Source organism: Mustela lutreola, chromosome 9, assembly GCF_030435805.1.
Source record: "Mustela lutreola isolate mMusLut2 chromosome 9, mMusLut2.pri, whole genome shotgun sequence".
NCBI lineage: Eukaryota > Metazoa > Chordata > Mammalia > Carnivora > Mustelidae > Mustela > Mustela lutreola.
In genome coordinates this window covers 91,593,306-91,621,172 of record NC_081298.1, presented here as the reverse complement: position 1 = coordinate 91,621,172, position 27,867 = coordinate 91,593,306, and the positions used below count along the sequence as shown (strand labels likewise).

The 27,867-nt window shown below is 38.8% G+C and overlaps 1 protein-coding gene across 1 annotated transcript; it reads right to left on the bottom strand.

Moving 5' to 3' along the window:
• Positions 1 to 2,273: 2,273 nt before the first annotated feature.
• On the bottom strand, positions 2,274 to 8,430 carry GKN1 (gastrokine 1). The gene is made up of 6 exons (XM_059187866.1): positions 8,327 to 8,430; positions 5,934 to 5,987; positions 5,461 to 5,598; positions 4,146 to 4,256; positions 3,169 to 3,316; positions 2,274 to 2,516 (listed from the first exon to the last, which is right to left on the bottom strand). The coding sequence occupies exons 1-6, from the start codon at positions 8,336 to 8,338 to the stop codon at positions 2,422 to 2,424; spliced, it is 558 nt and encodes a 185-aa protein (XP_059043849.1). The 5' UTR covers positions 8,339 to 8,430; the 3' UTR covers positions 2,274 to 2,421.
• Between the last annotated feature and the right edge of the window lie 19,437 nt (positions 8,431 to 27,867).

The window sequence follows — 27,867 nt, the reverse complement described above, 5'->3', positions numbered from 1 at the left end:
ATCTTCCTCTATCCATTGCTATAGCTGCCACTCATGATGTTTTGAAATGTAGTGCTTTAATTATTGCCCAGTTTTAAAGGCATCCCTCTTTCATCATGAATTCATCTTTGACTCATGTGTTACTTAGAAATATACTGCCTAATTTCAAAACAAATGTAGCTACGTTGTTTTATTTAGAAGGGAGTATTTGTTCTCTTACTTAATTTGAAGGCAGAAAAATGTGTTCTTTATGATGCCAATCATTTGAAATTTTTTGAGACCTGATTTGTGCATTAACATGTGATCAATATTAGTAAATATCCCATACATTCTTAAGACTAATATGCATTCTGTTTTTTTTTAATTTTTTATTTTTTATAAACATATAATATATTTTTATCCCCAGGGATACAGGTCTGTGAATCGCCAGGTTTATACACTTCACAGCACTTACCATAGCACATACCCTCCCCAATGTCCATAAGCCCGCCCCCCTTCTCCCAACCCCCCTCTCCCCAGCAACCCTCAGTTTGTTTTGTGAGACTAAGAGTCACTTATGACATGAACAGACATTTCTGCAAAGAAGACATCCAGATGGCCAACAGACACATGAAAAAGTGCTCCATATCAGTCGGCATCAGGGAAATACAAATCAAAACCACAATGAGATACCACCTCACACCAGTCAGAATTCTGAAATGTTCTACACATGTTCATTAAAATAAGTTAGTTAGTTGTATTAAATGTTTTTATATTCTTAGCTGCTTCATCTATAAGTTATTGAAAGATGTGTCAAAATCTTTAACTAGGACAATGAGATTGTTAAATTCTGCTATAATATTTACAATTTTTCCTTTATATATATAAAGGAAAATGTCCTAGTGTATACAAAAGGAAATTTCCATGAAGAGTTTATTTATTTATGAGATGGAGGGAGAGAGAGAGAGAGAGAGAATGAGTCTGGGGGAGGGACAGAGGAAGGGAGAGAAGCAGACTCCCTACTGAGCAGGGAGCTCAATACGGTCCTCGATCCCAGGGGCCAGGGATCATGACCTGAGCTGAAGGTAGATGTTTAACTGACTGCACAATATATAACCTAGAATTTTTATATCTTCCTAGTGAGTTTAATTTCTTATCCTGAAACAGTGACTAGACAATTCTTCTAAGAAACATGGAATTCATCAGTTTCCAAAAGTCAGTTATATGACATTATATCCAGCTTGTGAATCACAGGTTTCTTTCTTTCACACTGCCAGTGACAGGGCAGTATGTAAGGCCTTGATGTTTGATGGGTTTCCACATTTCATGGCTTCAGGGGATTTTGGAAATTCTACTGCTCTGGTAGTACCTGTCATGTGAATAGCAAATAAATTGCATCAGCATAAAGAAAATTATTATAATTGCTTCCCAAGAAGGCCTGGGAAATATTGCATTTTTCCGAATGATGGAATTAATGTCTTTTGTTCTTATGGTTCTTTAGGGGTATCCTAACTGAAGACATTAGCAAGGATTAGATATCCTCTTATGGCATCAGGACTTAAAAAAATATGTATGGGGAGCATTAACAAAAATGAACTGAGTTTCATATTGTCACACACAACATTTGGGGTCTCTATTTTTTCTGAGCTCTTTCTTCTTCAATGAAGACCCCATTGCTGCACCTACAGCAGGTGACTCCACTCCCCTGGTCAACTGTGAGTCTTTGAACCAAACAGGGTCAGGGAAAATTGGAATTGGGCCATTACCTCTTGAGGGGGAAAGGCATATAAACATGGGAGTTGAGGCTAAGATATTGGTTCAACCCTCTTCTGCCATGAGTATAGACAGAGCCATCTGCAAGATGGAAAGAAGAGAGAAGCAGAATTTAAAGAGGAACAGAGAAGAACTAAGAAGTGGCTTCCGGGAGAGAGAAGGGAGACGTGGGTCTTGATCTCAATATACTTCTTGGTTCCAGTCTCTTTGATTTTCTTGCCCTAAGATTATTTTAGACACTCCAATAGCCTTGCAGTAACCCCCCACCCCTCCTGGTGAAAGGTGGTTTGAGTGGATTTCTGCCCTTGCTGATCTGAAAGATTACTGTGCACATCAGCTGTGGATCCGTCTTTGGAACAGTGGGATTGTCTTGGAGCCATGCCCAGAACTGTGGTTAGTAGTATCCAAAGCATCTGAAAGGCTTCTTTATAAGGGACAGGCCCTGAATATAAGCTAGCCATCGGGTCCCATGCACCTCAACAGCTTCCCACCATCATGTTGCACTTTTGAGCCTGTGCGTTCCAAACAGGAATCATAAGGAATTTAGTGCTAAGTAGGTTTATTGAAACTTGAAGAGGCCAAACATAATCAGCAGAAAACATTTCAGAATGACATGATAAAAATCATCAGAACCCACATTTTTTGCATCGACTCTTCTGATGACTAAACTCCAAGTGACTCTTTTTTTCTTTAACCATCAATTACTTGTCCACAGTAGGAAAAGTTGAGAAGCAACAATACATTAATATCGTAACAACGACTTCTGTAAAAGAACAGGCTGGGCCCTATTAAAAAGAAAAGAAGAGACCGTTATCAGTATCTTTTCAAGGACTCTTGTGTGTGTGTGTGTGTGTGTGTGTGTGTGACAGTTTCCAAGCTAGCTATGCACTAATTTCAAGATCAACCTACCTCTATCACCTGTCTAGCTATTTATCTAGATTTAATCAATCAATTCAGAGATTTGGAAAGTTGCTGTTATATTAGGTAGGTGGATACTTTGTTTATCTGCAAGTCATTCTTTGAAGGTGCAGAAATTAAGTGATTGAGCTGTAAAGAGTCAGTACATTCTATTGGCATTTTCTTTTTCCTTAGCAGTTCAGGCCTTCCTTTAAATATATCTTGCAGTAACTCCAGATCCACTCTTGAAAGGCAGTATTTACTTCCCAGTCGCGAAGAGCACAGAATCTAAAGCCAGAATGCTTGGGACTGACCCAGATAATAGACCTGTGACCTCTCCCTGTGCCTCAGTTTCCTCATCCAGAAAGTGAGAATAATAATAACTTATCGGGTAAGACTGCTGGCAGGAGCTCCTAATTTAACACACGGAAAGCACGAAGCAAGTGCTGAGTGGTCCGGTGTCTTCTATGGATATGCCCAAGAGTAGTCTGACAATTCCAGCAGCAATACCTTGGCATGTACTCCTGAAAGGCTGCTCACCTTTGATCTCCTCAGCCATGTATGTTGGAATCCCCCTGCACATGCTAGCAATGGGTTTTCCTAACTTGCTCAGGTCACTGACTTCTTCAGGGTTGATGGAGTACCTCAGGCCCTTGGGAGGTGGTCCTCCTGGTCCTTCACCCTGAAGCTGAGTGTGGAAAGGAAGAGAGAGAATGAGCTCCCAGCCCAGCGGTTTCTTGAATGAGGGTTGGGTACCAGGCCTGCAGGCAGTATTGCGGGCTACAGTTTTTTTCATAATCAGCATCCACCCTGTATATCTCAGAATTTCTATGTTCCAGAAGATTAAGCTGATGTGAGACCTCAGCTTCTCATAAAAGCAGAAGTCTGGGGTTAAATTTATTCTGAAGCTTGGACCTCATTGGATCACTTTATATTTTTTGAATGGAGCTGTATGATAATCAGTTTCTGAGAATGCTGTTTATTTTCTCTACCTGGTCAATGAAAGGTGACTGTTTTTCAGTTATAGAAACATGAACTCAGGCAAACATTTTAAAGAGCAATGGGTCTACTCTCCCTACTTCACTAAGGTTGGCAGATAAAATATAGGGCACTCACTTATGTTTGAATTTTAGATAAATCATATTGTCCTAAATATTGCATAGGACATACTTAAGTTAAAAAACTATCCATTGTTTATCTGAAACGCCAACATAACTGGGTATCCACTATTTTCATTTCTAAATATAATAATCTCAACCCAACTCTTGTGGAAAAAATGTACTTGGGGAAGTGTAGACCGCTGCCATTGGCTTGAGCAGAACTTTGCTCCTCTAACAGAAAAGGCAGGTGTGAGCCACAGCACTGAGGGCTGGCTGCTCCTTCTCCTTAGGCCATTACCAGTTCCTCTTCCCTTTTTGTGCTGCACATGACAATGTACTGTGGTCAAGAGGAAATGACTGTGACCTCGTTATTTACTGACCTCCTTTGAGCCAAATTAAAAAGTCTTTTATTTATACCTTCTTTTCCTTCACCAATTTATCAAGAGTTTGAAGAGAGGGCATGGCGTCCTTGTTCATTCTATGCACAATGCATTTCTTCTTGCCAAAGAGTCTGACTGCAGCAAAGTTCTAGTAAAGAAGACAGTAGATAGTAAGAAGTAGGTTCCCCAAGGAGCTTTTCTTACCAAAAATCAGTTTGACCAGCAGAGGGAAATGGAACTCCAAGATTATGATGAACTCAGATCAGAGCACCGGATCTGGCCCAGTTTTGCAATCGTTTTTGTTGTTAACATTTGTAAGCCTGGAATACAAACTTCTTGAGGGCAGAGACCCAGAGTCTAACTCGTTGCTTTATCTTCAGGTTCTAGCATGGAGTCCCCCTGCACATGTCTGCTTTGCTGAAATAAACTTGAAATTGCTATCACATTTTATTCTCACATGATCTTCATACCATTTCAAGGAGACAGGTCAGACTGGGATTGGTTTTCTAGTTGATCACACGATAAAACTAAGATGATGAAGAGTTGCCTTTTTTCAAAGTACAAAGCTTGTTAAATAAAAAGCTAGTAATTGCAGAATTGGGTCTTCTAACCAGAGTCAAGTGATATTTTGGTTTGGTTTTGGTTTTTTGCTTCTCTTACCAATTAATATTGTCCTTTACATTTCCTTTTTTTTTTTGAATTACAGGTGAAATGTCCATTTCTGTCTTTTTAGAAGCAAATTGAATATGGACTGAGATAGGCAGCAGTGATATTGTGCAGGTCTCTCCTCATTACAGAGGGTATCTTCAGGGAAGGCAGAAGGATGTTCATATTTGTCTAACAGCCCCGCAATCCTTGGACATAGTAGATCCTAATTACTTTTCCTTGGTCTGAATTTTGACTGTTTGTGGGAAACATTAATAGGGTTTACATCTAGGGAGTGAAGCTGGGTGACCAAAATAAGCACTTTGACCTACAACTCTATGCTTATGTGCAGACAAATGTTACTTATGATTTAAGTATCATAAGTAACAATGTTACTTATGATAAAGAAATTACTTTGCGTAGGGGTGCCTGGGTGGCTCAGTCAGTTAGGTCTCTGCCTTCTGCTCAGGTCATGATCCCAGAGCTCTGGGTTCTAGCCCTGCATCGGGCTCCCCGCTCTGCAGGGGAGCCTCTCCTTCTCCCATTCCCTCTGCTTGTGTTCCCTCTCTTGTTATCTCTCTGTCAAATAAATAAAATCTTTAAAAAAATAGAAATCATTTTTAATCCTTTTATGGTTAGCAGACATTTGTTGTTGTTAAAAAAGAAACATATTTGTAAAGAATGTAAATTGTATGTTGGCTACCTACAGTATTATAGTCCCAGAGGGTATTCCAGGAGTCCCATCCATTGTTATTGTCCACATTGGCCACATTATGCTCATTGTTGACGCTCACTGACTGCTGCCCACTTATACCACTGTTGCTGTCACCGCCAATGTTGATCTCCTGAAATTTATAATGAATTGACAGTAATTTAATACCATGTTTCTTGGCAAATGCACTTTAGTAAGGCACTTCAAAAAGTTTAATACTGGAGCACTTGGGTGGCTTAGTTGGTTAACTCTCTGCCTTCCGTTCAGGTCATGGTCTTGGGGTCCTGGGTTTGAACCCCAAGTGTTCCCTGCTCAGTGGGGGGTTTGCTTCTTCCCCTCCTTCTGCCCCTCCCCACTCTGCTAATGCTGACTCTCTCATGGTCTCTCTGTCTCTTGCGTTGCGCACCCTCTCACATAAGGAAATAAAATCTTTTAAAAAATTTATAAAAAAAAAAGTTTAATACTTACATAGGAAGCAAGGGCTGGGGTCAGAAAGACTCCAAGAAGTCCAGCGAAGACAATCTAAAAATCATAAGTAACATTGGTCTACTATCACATGGCAAAAAAAATGCCCTCTTTTTATCTTTACCCAAGCTTACAAAAAATACTAATTTTACCACACTGTTGAGTGGTCCGTCTTTTCTTCTTTGACCTTTGTATTCTTTTCAGCCATAGAAAGTTTTAAAGAATGTAAGATTGTAGGAATCATGTTATTGTGGTGTATAGTTTTAGAAGTATTAATGTAGCTCTTATGAAAATATATGTAATAATAATATTATAATAATATATAATATATAGTATATTATTATAAATTATATGTACATTATATATAAATTTAAAGTATATATAATATATAATTTGTATATTCATTTATTTATATATTTATAATATATAAATATTTCTGTATATTATATATAATTTATATATTATATATTTATATATTATAATTATATACAATACATATGTATGTTATATATAATATATTTATATAATTATATATTATAGTATATGGTAATTATATAATATAACATAATAATATATATTATATAATTGTATATTATAATAAATATATAATAAAATAATAATTTTAAAAGAAGATTAAATTAAGAATTTAAGATTTAAAATTAAATTTAATTTTAATAAAATTTAAAATTAAATTTAATTAAGAAATTAAAATTTCTTATAAAAGTTTTTCTTATGAAAAAACTATGCATTTTGAAATATTTCATATTTTATGAAAAAACAGCATATTGAAAAACACATTTGACAATGAATAACATACAGGATATGAAAATGGATATAGGTTCTGAGAACTATGTCAGTAAATGATTTACTTTTCTTATTTGATCTGGAATACTTTCTTTCCTTCACAGACCTCCTAGAAAAAAAAGTACTCTTCTTATATTAAAAAAATTTTTTTTAAGCAACGGGTCAGTAAGCAGCCTGGCTGCTACTGAGGGACTGAGGGTGGAAAGTTTTGGCTGTCGAGTGTGGTTGGCAGAAAGGAAGTCAGGCACTGTCGTAGGGCACATGGATTAGTCATTTGTCACTGGGTACATGACATTAGTTATCAGAACACAGAGATTTTATAAGGTGCCTGATTCCGAGTACCTATTAGCATTTTCTTGGCCTGGGACAAACTGGTCTGAGATCTGTCCTAGTGATTCAAGCTAATTGTTTTATTTGCTTAATTTTTCTCCTGATAGCTTAAGAAGAGGTAAAAATGAGTCTCCTAAACAGTGAGAGATGGGGAAAATTTAAGAGATCTACTAGTACAACACAGTCCTTTCACATATGAGGAAGTAAGCTTCAGTTGTTAAGTAACATGGTCAACACTTGTCTTGGCTTGTCACAGCAGAACAAGGAGAGAAACCACATTTGACCTGGGCTCAGAGCGCCTTTTTTTTAAACTGTGCTGTTATTAGAGCTTACTTATAGATAATCATTTTACCTTTGCAACTTCACTCTGAAGCAGCAATAATATAATGTTTAGTATGTTAAAGCAAGAAGACATCCATCGGATTTCTAGCCTCCCTGTGTCTTGCTATAAGTGACACATAGTGCCACCAGTTACTTTGGTAGAATTCTGTGGTCTACCTGCCACGCTCTCAGCCTTTGATCTGGAGCCACAGGGGAAATGCTGCACTAGCTTCATGCTTCAGATGTTTTCATGGATAAATGACTATGGTCAGGATCCAGGCAAGCCGTTCTTACTTGGAGATCCATTTCACAGCAGAGAATGTGACAGTAAGTCTCTCACCCATCTCATTCAAGAAACTGCTTGTCGTTTTTCCTGAACATGCTCGGGAGTTTTGGTCAGAAGAGGAATTCACTGGGGCGCTTGGGTGGCTCTGTGGGCTAAGCCTCTGCCTTCAGCTCAGGTCATGATCTCAGGGTCCTAGGATCGAGCCCCACATCAGGCTCTCTGCTCAGTGGGGAGCCTGCTTCCCCACTCCACCCCCCTGTCTGCTGCTCTGCCTACTTGCTATCTCTCTCTCTGTCAAATAAATAAATAAAATCTTTAAAAAAAAAAGTGTGGGGGGGTGGATTCAAGAATGTAGAGAAAGATCAGGCATTTTCTAGGGCTTAGGGACTGCCTGCTTTGGGACCAGCCCTGAATCAGGAGGACTGGAAGGTAATTTCATTAAGATAGCATGAAATACAACATTCAGACAACTGTCTACTCCCAGTACAACTATCATTCTCCACAGAGATGCTTATAATTGCCATGATTCAATGACAAGAAAGGAGATTTTCTTAAAACAATGGTGAATTGTCCTAAGAAGCAGACCCCTCTTAGCTGAGAATGTTAACAATCCTTAATCATAAGATAATACATTCAAAAGGAAAAATCTACTCACTGTGAGCTTCATCTTGGCTTCACCAAAACAACGGAGTAGAGAAGAAGGCAGGCATGAACTCAGACAAGAACACTTCTCATATTTGTACTTACCTAGATTTACTCAAACTAGGTGTGACTAGGTTGGGCCAAAGATTTATCTTTCTTCATTTTCCATATCTGTGCCATGGTTCGGCACACCAGGAAGCCTTTGGGAATATCAACCTGCTTGCCAAGGCACTTTGACATGGAGCCCAGCTGACTCATCACTGTTGAACTTGAAGATATCCCAACAAACTCAATATGACTTATGATAACTTCTAGTCCAATGGCAGCTGTGGGCGTGGGTATTTTACGTATTTGGTGTCACTCGGAGTCAGAAGAAGAATATCCCTAAAATCAAACAAGAACAGAGATGAGAAACTGTGGACACATTTGGCCTTGCAGATAGCAGGCCTTGCAAATAGCAGGATGTGGGAATAGTTTCCTCCTCGTACTGTTCTTTGAACCCACCTTGATGGTTTAGCGTAGGCAAGATGGGTCTATTAGTGACTCCCAGAACACCTGCTTCCTTTTCTGCACTCCTGAGTTCTCTCACTGACACCACATACCACACACAGTACACAGAGAGTGCCATGCTTGCCACCAGAAAACCTGGGGGCTGTCTTCAGCAATGTCTTCTCACCACCACGTCTAGGCATTTACTTAATCTTGTCATTTTGTCTCAGAAGGGCCCCAGGACTCTGGTCTTGTCCACAGCTTCTTTCAACAGAACTTTTATAATAGTAGTGTGATGGATCACTCCGGTCACTGGTCTTTCATATTCCATCACGTTTTTCCCAAAGTGATCTTTCTAAAGTACATCTGTAAATAAACACAACTCTTCTATGCAAAGAAATGTTCACTGACAGCCTACAGGACGAACTTTAAACTCATTGGAATGGTACAGAAGGTCATTTAAAATTAGGTTTCCAAAACCTCCCCTGCTGCGTCTCTCCTATAATCCCACTACACCAGATTTCCCGCAATTGCTGGAATATTCGGGGTGTTTCACGCCTCTACCCCTTTGTGCATGCTGTTGTCCCACCTTGGAGGGGTACCCTCTTGATTTTCTTTAATTTGTAAGCTGCTATTCATTTGTCAAGGCCCCGCTTAAATACCACTCCTTCCAACATACCTTCCCTAACTCTCAGGGGAGACGCCCCCCCGCCCCCCCGCCCGAGCTATAAAAGCAACCTCTCCTTTCATTCGCTTCTAGATAACTTAATTTTCAGAAATTATGTCAAAATAATTTAAAAAAATGTTTTCAGCAGAAGCACAGGGTAGAAACTGTCTCTTGGCCTGACAAGTGAATGCTTAAAACAGTCCTGGAGATGAATTAAAGTTTTAATTTTTTTTCTACCTTCTCCTCCACACTGAACCTACTAAAGCAAATTGCTGAAGAGGAAAACTGTATTTCATTTATCACTGATTTATAAACACCCTCTTTAGAAGCCTTTCTGAGACTGTGATTGTCCTTATACATGTGGACTGGAACCTAGGAGGGGGCTACACAGTTATAAAGCTTGATTCACTAGCAATGTCTCTTTGAAAATGTAAGTGGGTTAGTGTAGCTGTGATAAGATTTTGTTCATGTTTTTAATGTGTCCACTAATTTCTTGCAAACCTATTTTTAAGCTGCAAAAGATCAATAAACCTGGGGTGGGAGGGAAGACATAGGTGAAGAGGCCTTCATCTGCTTTAGGAACTGTCACATCCCTGCAAAGTCAAAGAGGGAACAGCATGGTGCCTTTAGGTCCAGTCTTGGGTAGTCACTTTGGTATATGAGTACAGTCTAACACACTTTTTGAAAGTAATACCTTACCTTTGGTAAGGTATTACCAAAGATTCAAGGTTGACATTTTTTCCAGTGGGCCTGTGAAATGCTGGTGTGGAGGATCCTCCAGGAAATGGATGCATTGTGAGACGGATAGATAGCCGATAGCCGAAAGATAGATAGATAGATAGGGTTCAGACTCTAATAATGCCCTTCTTAGAGATTGACAATTTACACTCACATATCAAGTGTGCTAAGACATCTGTAGGGGAGAAATCAATGTCGTGTTGTTTCATGCAGATTCCCCTAAATTTAATTGACCATACAACCTGGTTGTTTTCCTTTTCTACTGATTTATTTTTCCTAACACTCCTTAACGTCCCTGAGTGGTACCCTCCTTAGGGAAACAACAATTGTGCTACTTCTGAGGATACATCCTGGATGTGAAGAGCCACTTGGAGAGCTACTGGTTGGAACGAGGGGCCAAGAGACCTAGATTCTGTTCTGCTACCTTCTTTCTATGAGTCTCATACCCTCTAGGCTTTAGATTTCTTGTGGGAAAAATAGAAGAAATTCCTCCTTTATATGACATTATTTCATTAGTTCCAAAAATCAGAAGAACTTCTTCCTCCGTACTCTGTGAGGTAGTTACGGAAGTGCCAGAGGTGGTGGGGGGCCAGGGAATCACAATTCTTGTCTCATCTAAGGCCAAAAGTCCTAAGGAAGTGTGAGTGTCTCTTGTTCTCTCCCATCAATATTTTATGTGTTTCTTTTCCTTCCATAGGAGAAAGGAGAACATGTCAACCTTCTTGCCACTTCCACAGAACTAGAATATACTAGCATACACCTGATGCCCAATACGCCCATTTTAAAAATAAGCATTCTGGGGCACCTGAGTGGCTCAGTGGGTTGAGCATCTGACTTTTCGTTTTGGGTTGGGTCATGATCTCAGGGTCCTGAGACTGAGCCCCAGGTCGGTCTCCATGCTCAGTGGGGAGTCTGCTGAGATTCTCTCTCTCTCCCTCCCCCTCTGCCCCTCCCCATGCTCCCACAAGCACTGTCTCTCTCTCTCTCTCTCAAAATAAATAAATAAATCCTGAAAAAAAATTGGAATTACATAAAGGAGATGCTCAAGCTAGAATAAAAAAACGCACTATGTTTACTCATTCCGATTTTTGGAGCCAGCCGGAGAGATGCAGCTTTGCCTTGGTCATGGTTACATAGCAAGGGAGTCCCAGGAGATGGTGTGGCCCAGTGCCCTGGGATTAGTGTGGGGCAAACCAGCCCATGAGTAAATAGGGCCTGCCCTGATCGCCGAGCTGGAAGCCAAGCCACGCCAAGAGGCAAGCCTTTATCGTTTTTTTATCTTGTGGTTCACACGCCCAAAGCCTCACTTTACCCCACACCCTGTCGTGTCAAGCTGGGTGGGGGCTCCCTTGTGTGGAACCAACAGGGAATGCGATTCTGCCTGTGATAGCTTCCTCCCATAAGTCTGGGGGGCTTTTCGGAGCTTCACCACAGACAAACCTTTATTTTCCTTCTTTTTCTCTGAGTAGAGGAGAATGTTTACTTACTGGGCCTTTCTCATCATTAAATATCCTCCTTCAAGATTCCCTCTCCTGTGTGGATGACGGGTGGACCTCGACGTCATTAACATCCAGGAAGCCTTTGGTAATCTTTTTTTTCCCTTCAACCCTTCCCCCGTTTCCCCCAATATTTAGGGTTCAGCTGGCCTTCAGCCTGTTGGACATCCACCATGATCTAGTGGCTTGAGTGTGGAAGCTCCTTCATGCAGAGATTCCTTCCCAGTTTCTTTGCCTCTGCTGTTGTTTTCTGAGCATCCTTCACACCCATTGGACATTACTTGTGACACAGCCCCAAGGCAGACGGTGGGTTGTTTGTGATGTCTGAATACATTGGGTCACCCCAGGGGTGGGGGAGGCAGGTTGGAAAACTCCTGCCTGCTCCTGTGGTCTCGGGGTACCAGGCTGCAGCTTGGACCCTAGTTTCTGTCCTGTGACCCCAGCGGTGGGGGCTGCGGCCACACCGTCAAATCTTCCACATGCACTTGTGGCCAGGAACACCACGTCCAAAAAAAAAAAAAAAAAAAAAACCAGCACAAGGGCCATGTAAAATAACACATGCACGATCATTGCTAGAAAGCTTCCAATTCCAGAAAAGCCATGCTTATTACATACTTGTTTTTGCATAGGAAAGAAATTCTTTTCAAATTACAGCAAAGCAGGGGAAGCTCTTCCCTGGGACATCATCAAGCCCTTCCTTTTTGCTGTTTCCCAGAGGCCCTTGCTTTCCAAAGTCTATATAACTCTGCCTTTCTGTTGCTGCTTGCATGTCTGTCCAGTTGCATCTGCCAAACATTCTGGGTCCCCTTAGAGGCCACCAGTGATACTTTTTATCTCCAATCTGTCATTAACCTTGAGCATGAGAGAGTTGTGGATAGGGTTTGGAAAAATCTTGCTCAAAGAAGGTCTCCTGAGCGATGACATCATTTGCATAAAATATAAGAAAATAGAGATAAAGGGAATTTTGGTAAACAACTTCATTTTTTGTCATCATGAAGGACAATCAGACCTGGTTAAGTACTTCCATCCTAAAAAGGAGCTGGAGAAAATATGACCATATGAGGAATGGAAATCGCCACGTGAAGGAATATGTCGCTTTCCTAATTGTCTTGTAGATGACTTGGAAATAAGAACAATTATTCTGTGTTCCGCATTCGCACTGAAGCACTTCAGAGAAAGTAGTGTAAAAACACTCCCACAGAAGGTGTGTTCCTTCCCCTGCAGCCCTGAGGCTTGGGGGAGGGCCAGACTCAATGGGGGAAGCTGCCTATCCCATCCAATCCCACCCCATCCTGGGAGGACCAGCAAGCGGCAGCTGCGGGGGTGCACCTGGGGCCCAGGTCTTGGGAGGACCCAGTGCACCCCCTCAGGGAATTGCCTCCTCTGGGGGCTTTGCTGGCAGGAGCTGAAGGCCAACGTCAAGGACCGGCCCCAAGGTGGCTGAACCATGATGTGGGATTCTGCTAATCCTTCAGTTTTCTGCAGGGTGACTTATCGGAACTGGTTTCCTTTCTACATCTCAGGTAGAAAATATACACACATGCATCATCTTTCCACTCCTGGAGGAACGCACCTTCAGATGAAGACACTGGGTATTCAGAGGTGCCTTGGGGAATTCCGAACTTTCATGTTTATTCAATTAAACTACTCCTTCCCTACCCATACCCCAGCCTCCAATTCCTGGAAACGCTTAATAAAACGTATCCAGTGGGGCTGATTCTGGAGTGGCCGTTTTCTTCTGAGGTTCCACTGGGTTTAAATAAAAAACCAACTCCCCACATCCAAGCCAGGAAAGTTTTTTCATTTGCTGCTCAGCAGGTCACCAGGCCTGCAATCCTTTCTTCGTTTCCTCACTGAAAAATAATCAACAACCACCAGTGCGCCATGCTTCAGCTAACACAAGGCCCCAGTTCAGCACAAATGCCACAGGAGAGTCAAGGTTGCCAAGCAACCAGTGCTCCTACCCCAAGATGCTATAAAGTATAGGAGAGACAGCGCTGGCTTCGTGGACACGGGACCAGGGTAGTTACATGGGGCTCACACTAAGAGTCCCACACTTGAGTTTATAATACTTTGCAGTTGCCATCCTAAAATTTTTAATTATTTTATTTTGGGGCTTCTGTTCTGTAAGTAAATCCGGTGGGACCATGGAGGATGCCCTGGGGGCCTGGAGCCTTGGTCCATGGGTGGTCCTACTTCCTGCCTCTCCCACCTCCAATTCCTGCCTTCTGCCATTAGGTAGATGTCTTTTTTCTCAAATTTCAACATCTGCCTGTTGGTTTGCTATTTCTTTTTGGTTCATATGGGAAAATCCCCCCCAATACTAAAAAAATGAGTCAAAACCAAACATAAAAACTTTCTCTCAGCTCTATCTTCTGCATACAAAAGCTTATTATCTCTCTTCCCTTTTCAACTCTTAAAAGAATCATGTAGATTTTCTGATTCCATTTCCTCACCTCCCAGTGATAGCTGGATCCCCTGGGATCTGGCCTCCAGTCTGATGGGTAACAGGTCATGCTGGGACTCAGAGAGAGCAGGGCAAGTCTTGGATGTTGGATGTGCTGGTATCTTTTCAGTACTCATGTACGGAACAGGTGATTTGACCTCTTTGTACTTTTTGACCCTGAGAATCTCTTCTTTTTTGAACTTCTCTTCTCCCTTAACACCTACAACACCTCTTTCTCCCATTTGCCCTTCAAGGGCTCCTTCCACCACCCAAACGATGGCTTGCCTCTCTTCTTCCATCTGTCCCGTTAATGTTGGTGTTGGATTCTACCTTGACCTTCCTCTTCTATCATCCCTCTTATTTTCCCTGGAAGCTCCTCCATTCTGAACACACGAGCCATCTCTTCATGATGGAAGAACAGATCAAACCCCACCAAGCTTTAGATGTTAGTTTACAAATGTGGGTATTAGATTACCTCAAACCAAAATATTTTCATTAGTCCCCCAACACGCTGTTTCTATAACTTATATGTAGTCTTATGGCATGTTTAACTACCAGGCAATCAAGACAGGCCCCCCAGCTGCCCTCAACTCTGCTTTCTCACCCCCGTGTCCCCGCCTCCCATAATCAGTCACCATGACCTGTAAATACTACCTTTTCAGTGTTTCTTTTTAAAAATAACTTAAACCACTCCCCCATCATAAAAGTAACTCATAGGAAATTGTAGAGAATATGGACAATTTTCAAAGAAAATAATTGACATATCAATTTACTATGCAGAAATAATCACTGATAACCTCTTACCATATTTCCTTTTCACTTCTTTTGAGACTCTTTTGATCTGTGTGTTACCTGGAAGTGTATCATTTTGTCTTCAAATATTTGGGGACTTTCTAGTTACCTTTCTGTGTTGATTTCTACTTTAATTCCCTTGGGTAGACTACTACTACTTTGTATGATTCTATTCTTTTATGTTGTTAAGGTGTGTTTTATGGCCCAGAACCTGGTCTTTCTCAGTGAATGTTTCCTTTGAGCTTAAGAAGAAGCTGTATACGGATATTGCAGAATGAATATTCTATGTGTCAGTTAGATCCAATTGATTGATGATGCTGTTCAGTTCATCTGCATTCTTATTAATTTTATGCTTGTTTGATCTCTCAGTACTGAAGAAGGAGTAGTCAAGTCTAGAATAGTGGGTTTCTTTATTTCTCATTGCGTTTCTCTTGGGTTTTTGCCTCATGTATTTTGATACCCTATCGTTAGGTGCATGCATATCAAAGACCATTATGTCTTCCTGAGGAATCGACCCCTTTATCATGGTGTGATGCCCCTCTGTATCCCTGATAATGTTTTATTGTTCTGAAGTCTGCTTTGTCTAAAATTAATATAGGTACTCCAGTTTTTTTTTTTTAAATTAGTGTTAAATGCTATATTTTTTCACCCCTTTATTTTTAACCTGTCTGTGTCTTTATATTAAAATGTCATTTTTTGGAGGGAGAGAGAGAGAGAGAGAGAGAGAGAGCATGCACAAGCAAAGGGGAGGGGCAGAAGAAGGAGACTCCCAGCTGAATAGGGGGCCCAATGCAGGGCTTAATCCCAGGACCCTGGAATTATGACCTGAGCCGAAGACAGATACTTAACCAACTAAGTCACCCAGGTGCCCCCAAAATGACATTTTTGTATAGAATATATGATTTGTTTTTATTTTAAATTTCAGTGTAGTTAACATACAGCGTTACATTGGTTCCAGGTGTACAATACAGTGATTCAACAATTCCGTACATCACCCAGGGCTCATCTTGACACGTGCACTCCTCATCATTTTTTCACTCATCCCCCCACCTCCCATCTGTTTGTTCTTTATAGTTAAAAGTATGCTTCTTGGTTTGTCTCTCCCTCTCTCTTTTTTATTTTTTCCTTTGCTCGTTTGTTTTGTTTCTCAAGTTCCCTGTGTGAGTGAAATCATATGGTATTTATCTTTCTCTGACTGCCTTATTTTGCTTAGCATGATGCTCTCTAGGTCCATCCATCCAAATCCATCCTTGCAGATGGCAAGATTTCATTCCTTTTTAGAGCTGAATTATAGATATATATGCATGCCACTTGTTCTTTATCCATTCATCAGTCAACGGACACTTAGGGTGCTTCCATGTCTTTGCTATGGTGAATAATGCTGCTATAAATATAGGCGGGAATTATACCTTTGTCTTAGTGTTTTTATATTTTGCGGGGGGTGGGGTTTAAACACCCAGCAGTGTGATATCTGGATCATAGGGCAATTCAATCTTTTTAAAATTTTTTCAATTTATTTATTTTCAGAAAAAAAGTATTCATTATTTTTTCACCACACCCAGTGCTCCATGCAATCCGTGCCCTCTATAATACCCACCACCTGGTACCCCAACCTCCCACACCCCCACCACTTCAAACCCCTCAGATTGTTTTTCAGAGTCCATAGTTTCTCATGATTCACCTTCCCTTCCAATTTACCCCGACTCCCTTCTCTTCTCTAACACCCCTTGTCCTCCATGATATTTGTTATGCTCCACAAATAAGTGAAACCATATGATAATTGACTCTCTTTGCTTGACTTATTTCACTCAGCATAATCTCTTCCAGTCCCGTCCATGTTGCTACAAAAGTTGGGTATTCATCCTTTCTTATGGAGGCATAATACTCCATAGTGTATATGGACCACATCTTCCTTATCCATTCGTCCGTTGAAGGGCATCTTAGTTCTTTCCATAGTTTGGCGACTGTGACCATTGCTGCTATAAACATTGGGGTACAGATGGCCCTTCTTTTCACGACATCTGTATCTTTGGGGTACAGAGTGCAGTTGCAGGGTCATAGGGAAGTTCTATAAAGACCTCAGTGTGAGACAGGAATCCATCAGAATCCCAGAGGAGAACATAGGCAGTAATCTCTTCGATATTAGCCACAGCAACTTCTTTCAAGATATGTCTCCAAAGGCAAAGGAAGCAAAAGCGAAAATAAACTTTTGGGACTTCATCAAAATCAAAAGCTTCTGCACAGCAAAGGAAACAGTCAACCAAACAAAGAGGCAACCCACGGAATGGGAGAAGATATTTGCAAATGACAGTACAGACAAAAGGTTGATATCCAGGATCTATAATGAACTCCTCAAACTCAACACACATGAAACAGGCAAACATATCAAAAAATGGGAAGAAGATATGAACAGACACTTCTCCAATCAAGACATACAAATGGCTATCAGACACATGAAAAAATGTTCATCATCATTAGCCCTCAGGGAGATTCAAATTAAAACCACATTGAGATATCACCTTACACCAGTTAGAATGGCCAAAATTAACAAAACAGGAAACAACATGTATTGGAGAGGATGTGGAGAAAGGGGAACCCTCTTACACTGTTGGTGGGAATGCAAGTTGGTGCAGCCTCTTTGGAGAACAGTGTGGGCATTTCAATCTTTAACTTTTTAAGGAAACTACATATTTTTTCCACAGTGGCTGCCCAAGTTCGTATTCAGTTGGATCTTACTTTTTGATCCACTCAAATAGTTTTCGTTTTCTACTTGGTTTATTTAGGTCTTTCACATTTAAGGGATCATTGATACAGTTGAACTACTATGTACCATTCTTTACTACTAGTCAATTAAGATAGGCAGGTTTGTAACTATTTTGTATTTGTTGTGCTTGGGTTTTGTTTCTTCTTTTTCTTTCATAGACCTTTTGAAGAGAAGTTTTGGTTTCACAGAGAAATTGAGCAGAAGGTATAGAGATATGCTATATTTCTCTTGCTCCCACACAAGCACACACTCTCCCCTAATCAGAATCAACACCAGAGGGGTGCATGTGTTACAACTGAAGAAGCTACATGGACACCTCACTATCACCCAAAGTCCAAGTTTACTTGGTGTTGTAACTTCAGTGAGGTTTGATCTATGGTGCCAGTCATTAATTTCGTGAGGTTCTTGACCATTATTACATTGAATATTTCTTCTGCTCCTTTCTTTCTTTCTTCTCCTGCTATCCCTACTATGCCTATTGAAAATGTCCCATAGTTCTTGGATATTTTCCCCCACTTTTTCTTTTCATTCTTTTTTCTCTTCTTGTTTCAGTTTGGAAAGTTCTCACCAATATATCTTCAAGTTCACTGATTTTTTCCTCTACTGTGTTCAGTACATTGACTGGATACATCGAGGGTATTCTTCATTTCTGTTACAGTGTTTTTGATTTCTAACATTTCTTTCCGATTCTTTCTTAGAGGTTGTGCCTCACTGCTTGCATTTTCCATCATGTTGTCTACGTTTTTCATGAGATCCCTTAGCATAGTAATCATACATCTTGTGAATTCCCTGTTGGATAATTGCAAAATCTGTGTTATAGCTGAGTCTCGTTCTGAGGCTTGCTTTGTCTCTTTGGACTGTGTTTTTAAATTTTTGTTTTGTTTGGTTTTCTGTTGTTTTGTGCTTGCCCTTTAGCATGACTTGTAATTGTTCAAAGTGTTCAAAGGATTTGAGGCAAATAAGCCTTCTGCATGATGTTTTGGGATCTGTTTACTCTTGGGATCTGTTACTGTGTGAAGTTTTCTTCTTGTCAGGGCTTCAAGTTTTTTAGTTCCATAGTTTTTGTCCCCCTGTTGCCTTTGCATTTCCTTAAAATCTCCTTCCTAAATAGTCTGTGCCTTGTAGTTATTTTTAGCTATAACTCACTGTAATTAAACACAAACACTATTAATGATGTAATAATAAGTTGTGAAGGAGAAGCATTCTATAATTAAATCTCAGTCTTTTAGTGAGCCTGAGTCTTTGGGCGGTGACCTTCACACGTGACCTTATTCTATTTAGATGAGATGAGACAGGAAAGTGAAAGCGGGGTGTTGGGTATCAGCCCTTTTCCATCTAGGTGAGATAAGGCTTTGGAAAACTCTTTTTTTACTGGAGATCAAGCCTTTGTTATAGGGAATGCTCTTGGCATATTTCAAAATGGTTACTTGTCCTCTCTCCCTGACAGAGACCTGAGGTGATTTTCTTGTCTTTTCACCATGAGAACCTGGTATGGTTCCTGGATCCAAAATTTGCCAGTGGCCTTCAGGAATTTCTCACTTTCTCTCACTCTGGTCCACACTCAGAGACTCCAAAAGCTTGTCAAAATTAGCACTTAGATGTTCCTACCAGTTTGACTCTGGTGGCTTCTGCTTCAGGCAAACTTATTTCAGCTGTGCTTCTTTGTGTTTACCTTTTTCAGATTCGGACATGGCAGTTTGCCCTGTGACTTCAGTTCTCTAATGGTCCAAGTAGTTAGTTGATTTCTGGTCTGTTCAGCTTATTTCTTGCAAGGATAGGAGTAAGCACTTCTTATGTTGGAACTAAAATCAGAAGTAGCATATTTTTAAAAAATCTGTTTTTTGAGTATATGTATACCTATGTTGAGTATGAGGTATTTTTTATAGAATTAAAACCATACCTTACACACAATCTTATAATTTTTCATTTAGCATTGTATAATGGACACTTTAATATCCTTAAATGCTCTTCACAAACAGAAGTTCTAACAGCTGTGGTGTTATTGTTAAACATATATGATACTCGTAATTCTCTACATAAATAATACTGCACTGAACATCTTAGTATATGAAATATGGTGCATATATCTGTTTATGCATTTTGATATATTTATAAAAGTAAAATTACTTGGTCAAAAGAATAAGCATTGTTATGGTTCTTTATATACAAATAAATTATTCTCCTGGAAGTGTTTTTAAAAACTCAGTTTGTACTTCCACCAAAAGAACAAGAAAAATTTTTCAACTTAGGTTCATTAAGAGAAATAGATGGTATCTTAATAAATTATTGACTTTCAATTTCTTAAGAATTAATGGATTCAATGTGTTTTATTTATAATAAATGGTGGCTATAGTTTTAGATAACATTTATTGTGAACCTACTATGTCAGCTACTATTTTGAATCTTTATATGTATGACCTCATTTCATCTGCCCAGCAATCTTGTGAGGAGTCCTTATATTGCTTTTTATTTATGAATGAGGATATTGAGGCACATAGAGGTCAATAACTTGCAAAAGCTCATACCATGAGTAACTGTTTGAAAAAATTAAATTCAAGTGGGATGTATCAGAAGTCTCAACTCTCAACCAACTCCTGTTATTTTATTTCTTCAAAGCAGGTCATTGCCTGTTAAAATAAATTACATGTGTTCATTTTTCCCACTGCGGATTTATAAAACATTTTATGAATTGAGGATATTACCATCTGTTTCTTATATATGTTGAATATTTCACTCAGTTTTCAATCGGTTTTTAAATTTTGCTTATATTTTTATACTTACTGAATATTACTTTCTTAATGAGATTGAAATAGAATTTATAAACAGTAAAGCTTATCCTTATGACTCTATAGTCCTGAATTCTAACAGATGCATGCAGTCATAAATCAATACAGAACGTTATCAATATGACTTCACTCATATGTGGAATTTAAGAAACAAATAGCAAAATCAATACAGAACATTATCACCACCTCCCCAAAACTTCCTTGTTCCCCATTATATGTGATCTTACCCTTCATCCTCAGACACTACCAATCATTCACCTGTTTCTTGTTCTTTTAGTTTTATATTTCTAAAATGTCATATGGAGTGCCTGGGTGGCTCAGTAGGTTAAGTCTCTGCCTTCAGCTCAGATCATGATCCCTGGGTCCTGGGATGGAGCCTTGCGTTGGGAATCTCTGTTGAGCAGGGAGTCTGCTTCTCTCTTTAGTTCTGTGCTTTCTCTCTCTCTCTCTCTCTCTCTCTCTCAAGTAAATAAAATCTTTTTACAAAATAGCCAAGCTTTTCTGAAGAGATTGTGGCTTTATCTTAGATTTAATATACATTTATTTATCTACTAATAATTCAGGGGCTGGAAGAAGTCATATCATACACACACACTTAAGCACCAAATTTCTCATAAATATCTTTGACTTGGCTTATAACCCCAGGAGTTTAGAGGCACGCAGGAATGTCTTATCTCATCTGGTCTTAAGAAGTAGCAATGCTCATTGCCTGCATGAACCCTACCCAAGCACTTCACACAGAAGATGGTCATTCATATAAATGGAATTATACAGTAGGTAGTTTTTGGTTCTTGCTATTTTCACTTAGTATAATGTATTTGAGATTCATCTGTGTTGTTTATCAGTGAGTTGGTCCTTTCTTATTGCTAGGCAATATTTCATTAGATGAACATACCACAATTTATCTACCCAATCACCCACTGAAAGAATTTGGGCTATTTCCTAAATTGGGTGATTACAAAAAAAGCTATTACAAATATTCACCTACAGGTTCTAATGTGCACATATAGTTTCACTTCCCTTGGGTAAACACCCAGAAGTGGGATTTCTGGGTCTTGTGATAATTTCACTAACTTGATGAGAAATTACCAAATGGTTTTCCAAAGTGGTTGTAGTATCTTGCATTCCTAGTTGCTCTAAATTCTTGACAACACTTGGATTGTTCACTTTTGTTTGCTGGTTTATTTTTAGCCATTCTAATAGGTACATTATGGTTTTAATTTGCATTTCCCTGATTACCATTAGGGCTAAGCATCTTTTTATGTACCTATTTGCTATCTGTGCATCTTCTTGGGTAAACCATCTTTTAAATCTTTTGCCTATTTTATAAATTGGAATATATGTTATATAATTATTAAATTTTTAAGTTCTTTATATATTCTAGATATAGATTCTTTGTAAAATTTGTTTGTTTGTTTGCAAATATTTTCTCTATATCTGTGGTTTTTATTTTCAGGTTTTTAACAGTATCTTTGGGACAGCAGAAGTTAATAGCTTTCCTGAAGTCCATAGCAATTTTTCTTTTATGACTCTTTAAGCATGATGTTAGCAGCAGGTTTTTATAGATGAACTTTATCAAAATGAAAAAACTCCTTTTTTCCCTTAGTTTTTTAATAGCAGTCATCTTTGATGTACATTGAATTTTGCCAAATGCCTTTCTATCAAGATGGTCATATGGGTTTTTATTTATTTATTTTTAAATTCTTTAAAATTTGCATTCAATTTTAATTGTCATATAGCGTATTATTAGAGGTAGAATTCAGTGATTCATCTGTTGCGTTCAACTCCCAGTGCTCACTACAGCAAAGGTCCTCCCCAGTGCCCATCATCCAGTTACCCATCCCACTGCTCATCTCTCCTCCAGCAACCCTCAGTTTGTTTCCTATAATAAAAAGTCTCTTATGGTTTGTCTCCCTCTCTGTTTTCATCTTATTTTATTTTCCCTTACTTCCCATATGTTCATTTGTTTTGTTTCTTAAATTCCACATATGAGTGAAGTCATATGATATTTGTCTTTCTCTGACCGACTTCTTTCACTTAGCATAATACCTTCTAATTCCATTCGCTTCTTGCAAATGGCAAGATTTCTTTCTTTTTGAAGGCTGAGTAATATTCCTCTGTGTGTGTATGTGTGTACCAACAACATCTTCTTTATCCATTTATCTATCAGTGGACATCTGGGGTCTTTCAATATGGCTTTTTATTTTTATATTCAACATATTGAATGACATTGACTGATTTGCAAATGTTAAATGAACCTTGAATTCACAGGGAAAATTTCTTTCAATTATGATGTATTATTATTTTTATACATTGCTATATTCATTGTGTTAATATTTTTGGAGATTTTTTTCATCTTTGTTTATAAGGGATTTTGGTCTATAGCTTCTTTTCTCATAATATCTTTGTCTATTTTTGGTATTAGGATAATATTGGCCTCATAGGGTGAGTTTGGAGGTGTTTTCTCCTCTCCTGTTTTCTGGTAGAATTTGTGTAGAATTGATACTATTTCTTCCTGAAATGGTAGAATTTGCCTGTGATGCTCTGAGGTCCTGGAATTTTCTTTGTGAAAAGCTTATAACTACAAATTCAATTTCCTTGATTGATACAGGCCCACTCCAGATAGTTATTTCTTCTTGAGTAAATTTTGGTAGTTTATCTATCAAGAATTCTGTCTATTTGATTTAGAATGTTGAATTTTTGGACATAAAGTTGTTTGAAATATTTCCTTATTATTCTGTTAATGGTGTAAAATCAACAGCAATGTGTTGATGTTCCCTTTTTATCAGTAGTATTAACAATTCATGCCTTTTTTTTCTTGAACATTCTGTTTACAAATTTATTGATGGATTGGTCTTTTAAATAAACCATTGGCATTTTTCATTGAAATTTTTTCAATGAGATTCAAACCTCTGCTCTTATCTTTTTTATTTCCTGTTTTGCTTGCTCTGGATTTAGTTTGATATTTGTTTTCAGGCTTCTTAAGGTGAATACTTCAATCATTTATTTGAGGCTCTTTTCTTTTTCTTTCTCTTTTTCTCCCTTTGTTTCTTTCTTTCTCCCTTTGTTTCTTCCTTTCTGGCCCTTCTTTTTTCTAGTATGAGTATTCAGTACTATAATTTTCTCTTTAAGCTACATCCCACAAATTCTGATATGTTGCATTTTCACTTCCTTAAGTTCAAAATATTTTCTAAATTCCTTGTGACTGACTACCTCTTTAACCCATGATTTATTTAGAAGTGGTTTTTGAAAATGTTCAGATACGTAGGGATTTTCCGGCTATCTTTGTTCCATTTATATTTAATTCAATAAAGCTGCTTGAATTTGCAATTCTTTAATAACTTACAAGTTTAAGCATGTTTTGCTTATAATAAATAGTGTAATAATATTAGGTAAATCTTATTGCAAGCTTACTCTGAGCCAGTGACTATTGGAAGTATGTTTTGTATGTGAGCTTGTCCATGTGCGCACGGATGCTCTAAGGAGGCAGGCACTTTGCTCTCCTTTCCTCAAGAGGATTTTGAGGCACATGGTGAGAAATTAGAGAATTCAGAATTCAAATCCAGGCAGGATGTTTTTGGAGCTTCAACTCCACACCTGGTAGGGCCCCTTCTTCCCTTAATCAGGTTCTTTGCCCATTAAAAAGCACTGTGGTTGGATATGCAACTTTTGTATCAACATGGACGAAACTGGAGGAGATTATGCTGATTGAAATAAGTCAAGCAGAGGAAGTCAATGATATGGTTTCACTTACATGTGGAACATAAGGAATAACATGGAGGACATTAGGAGAAGGAAAGGAAAAGTGAATTGGGGGAAATTGGAGAAGGGAGATGAACCATGAGAGACTGTGGACCCTGAGAAACAAACTGAGGATTTTGAAGGGGAGGGAGGTGGGGGACTGGTGAGCCTGGTGGTAGGTATTATGGAGGACACATATTGCATGGAGCACTGGGTGTGGTGCATAAACAATGAATCTTGGAACACTGAAAAAATAAAATTAAATTAAAAAATAAAGAATAAGGTTTTATTTTTTAAAAATGGATGGTATGCACCCACTATTGTCTTGTGAATTTGTAAAACCTTTTTGTCAGTTTAAAATATTACTTTTTGGAGATTTTAACTATATATTTGTTTGTTTATTGGTAATAAAAATAAGAAAGTTTATTCACTCCCTCCAAAACAAAGAAAATATTCCTCTTTGTCTCTCCTATGTGTTAAAAATACTTTTCCTGAGTTTTAAATGTGCTTTTACTCTTTCTTAACAACTTATTTACTCTTTCTTAACAACTTATTTACTCTCTCTTAATGATCCCTTATATCTTATTCAGTGAGGTTTGTACATCTTTTTTCTTGTGATTTATTCCAATACTTTTAGCCTTAGAAAATATTTTGCATTGCAAAAATTGGATCAAAGTTTACATGTATTTTCTTGCAGTTTTTTCCATTTTTTCTTCTTTTACATGATATACGATGTTTATATGTATTTAAAAATTAATTTAGAATTAATTTTTCTTACGGTAAGATCTATGGTAGCCTGCCCAAATAACTAGAGCCTTCTCCCAGGACCTTTTTTTTTTTTTTTTTAAGATTTTATTTATTTATTTGTAAGAGAGAGAGAGAGAGTGAGAGCAAGCACAGGCAGACAGAGTGGAAGGCAGAGTCAGAGGGAGAAGCAGGCTCCCTGCGGAGCAAGGAGCCCGATGCGGGACTCGATCCCAGGACGCTGGGATCATGACCTGAGCCGAAGGCAGCTGCTTAACCAACTGAGCCACCCAGGCGTCCCTCCCAGGACCTTTTAGAATGGAATCTTTCTCCCCCCACGAACAGGAGTTTTAGAGCTCGTGCTTGGGTATGGCAATAAATAACATGGTAATGAATTCATTGAGTGCACCGTAATTAAAAATGGCAAGAGTCATAACAAAAAAGATAAGATCATAGTAAAGAAGGTATGAATTAGGGGTGCCTGGGTGGCTCAGTGGGTTAAGCCTCTGCCTTCGGCTCAGGTCATGATCTCAGGGTCCTGGGATGGAGCCCCGCATTGGGCTCTCTGCTCATCAGGGAGCCTGCTTTCCCCCCGACCCACCCGTCTGCCTCTTTGCCTACTTTTGATCTCTGTCAAATAAATAAATAAATAAAATCTTAAAAAATAAAAGAAAGTATGAGTTAAAATGCGTTTCAACTTATGTGACTAACTTAACAAACAGTTGGGAATGGATTTGCTATTTGGTTTGAACAAGATAACAGCAAGAAAAGGACAATAACTGAGGATGTGCTTTTTTAAAAAAAATTACATTCAATTAATTAACAATTATTCAACTAATTACAGCACATTATAAGTTTCAGAGGTAGACTAAGGATGTGGTTAAGATATAAATGAAGGTATTACACTTGTAAAAAAAAAAAAAGAACAAGAGATTATGAGACAAAATAGCAGAAGCACAACAGCATGTAACTAGAAAAGAACAAATCAGGAACATTGTAACTGTGTTGCTAGCAGGTTTCACCTCAGCGTCAGTGGAGGCGGGAAGACAATGGAATAGCATCTTTATGTTTTTAAGAGATTTTATTTATTTATTTGACACAGAGAGCGATCACAAGTAGGCAGAGAGGCAGTCAGAGGGAGAGGGAGAAGCAGCCTCCCGGCCGAGCAGAGAGCCTGATGTGGGGCTTGATCCCAGGATCCCGAGATAATGACCTGAGCCAAAGGCAGAGGCTTAACCCACTGAGCCAGCCAGTTGCCCAGGAATAGCATCTTTAAAGTGATAGAAGGAAAATATCTGTCGATCTATAACTCCTATTCTAAAGTAAGGAGAAAATAAAAACATTTTCAGACATAATAAGAAATTAAAACCCAGTGGTTCCCAATAAAAGAACTACAAAAGATATACTTAAACCAAAAGAAAATAAAGTTTTTGGGATATAAAAAATAAGAATTAGCCCCCAAATTGATAAAATATTTGAACAAATTTAATGATCTATTGATGGGAGACTTGAGTATTTTTGTGCTATTTTAAAGTCGAAAGTAAAACACTGTTCAAAGACAACAATAGGGGGCTGGAAAAGATGCTCAGTAATGACTCCAAGATAACTGAGTTCTTTGTTTCTGTTGAGTTCAAAATACAGGACTCCTTTTGGGTTTGTAGATGATGGGAATAACTAAAGATGCAAGCTAAAACCTCAAAGTTAGAACTAAATGATAAAAAAGTCAAAATGTTCCAGAAATAGAAGGGAAAGAAAGAGAATGCAGAGTTTTTATCAATACAAAGAAGACAGACAGCAAGAGGAAGAAATGCAAAGGGTGTAGTACTTCTGTCTGCCCTCATGTCTGCAGGTGTGGGAGCTGGCTTGCTTTTTGGGGTCTTGGGAGCCAGATATGGGAGAGCATTTGCAGATGTGCTATAAAACTGGAGTTCTTCTTGCTGCCAGTATCTCAAAACAGCTTAATAAAGCAGCACATTTTTCATCCACCCAACTGACCAGCCAGGGGAGGGGAATTCCAGGAAACTAGGTAACCCCCAAACTGCCCAATATCTGCTTTTTAAAAGTCCCATTTTTTAAGCTGCTAGTCAGGAAGCCATTCGGTTGTAGAACAAGGACATCACTTGTGTTCCTTCTGTGCTTACCATAGCGATTCTCAATGGTTAACAAATTTGCCATTGACAGGTAATGTTTATTTTTATATTTCCCTGCCTTCTGAATTAATGATCCCACTGTAACCCTAGCCAAACATTTTTGAGTGTGGTATTATAAAAATTACACAAATTCAACTGTATCTCATTTTTTTTTAATCTGAGAAATTTTCAGTCCCCTTCAGGAGAAGTAGAGATGTATAACTCATAGTTTTTATGGAGTTATGGGCAATGCTTAATGTAAACCTGTGGTTAACTCTGGTAATTGGGCAGAGTGCTCTCTAGATCTTGTTCCTCATGAGTCTGTGGAAATTGGAAGTGACTTTAACAGGGAGAAGAAATTAAGTCATAGGCGTCCCCCAGCCACTGTGTTTCCTCTAGTCCTACGTCCATCCTTCAGTCAGAAGAATTCAAAATACAGGGCACACATGAAAAGACACTGAAAACCCAGTTCAAGTCTGAAGGGAGGACTTGACCATCAGGGGCAGATAGTAGGACTTGTTTGTCTATAAGATGCTGGTGTAGAACAAGCATCTTATAATATTTTTAAAGGGTGGAAATTGAAATCTTGACTGCAATGTTACACAGATAAGCAAGGAATATTTACTGAGTGACCAAGTGGCAGATTTTTATTACTGACTAATGAAGTTTATTGATATCAGGTTATGTGGCTGTGTCTCAATCCTGATAAAGGAGTTTGCTGGTGTTTGTCAGAGATATGGACATAGCCTTTTCCAACGTAAT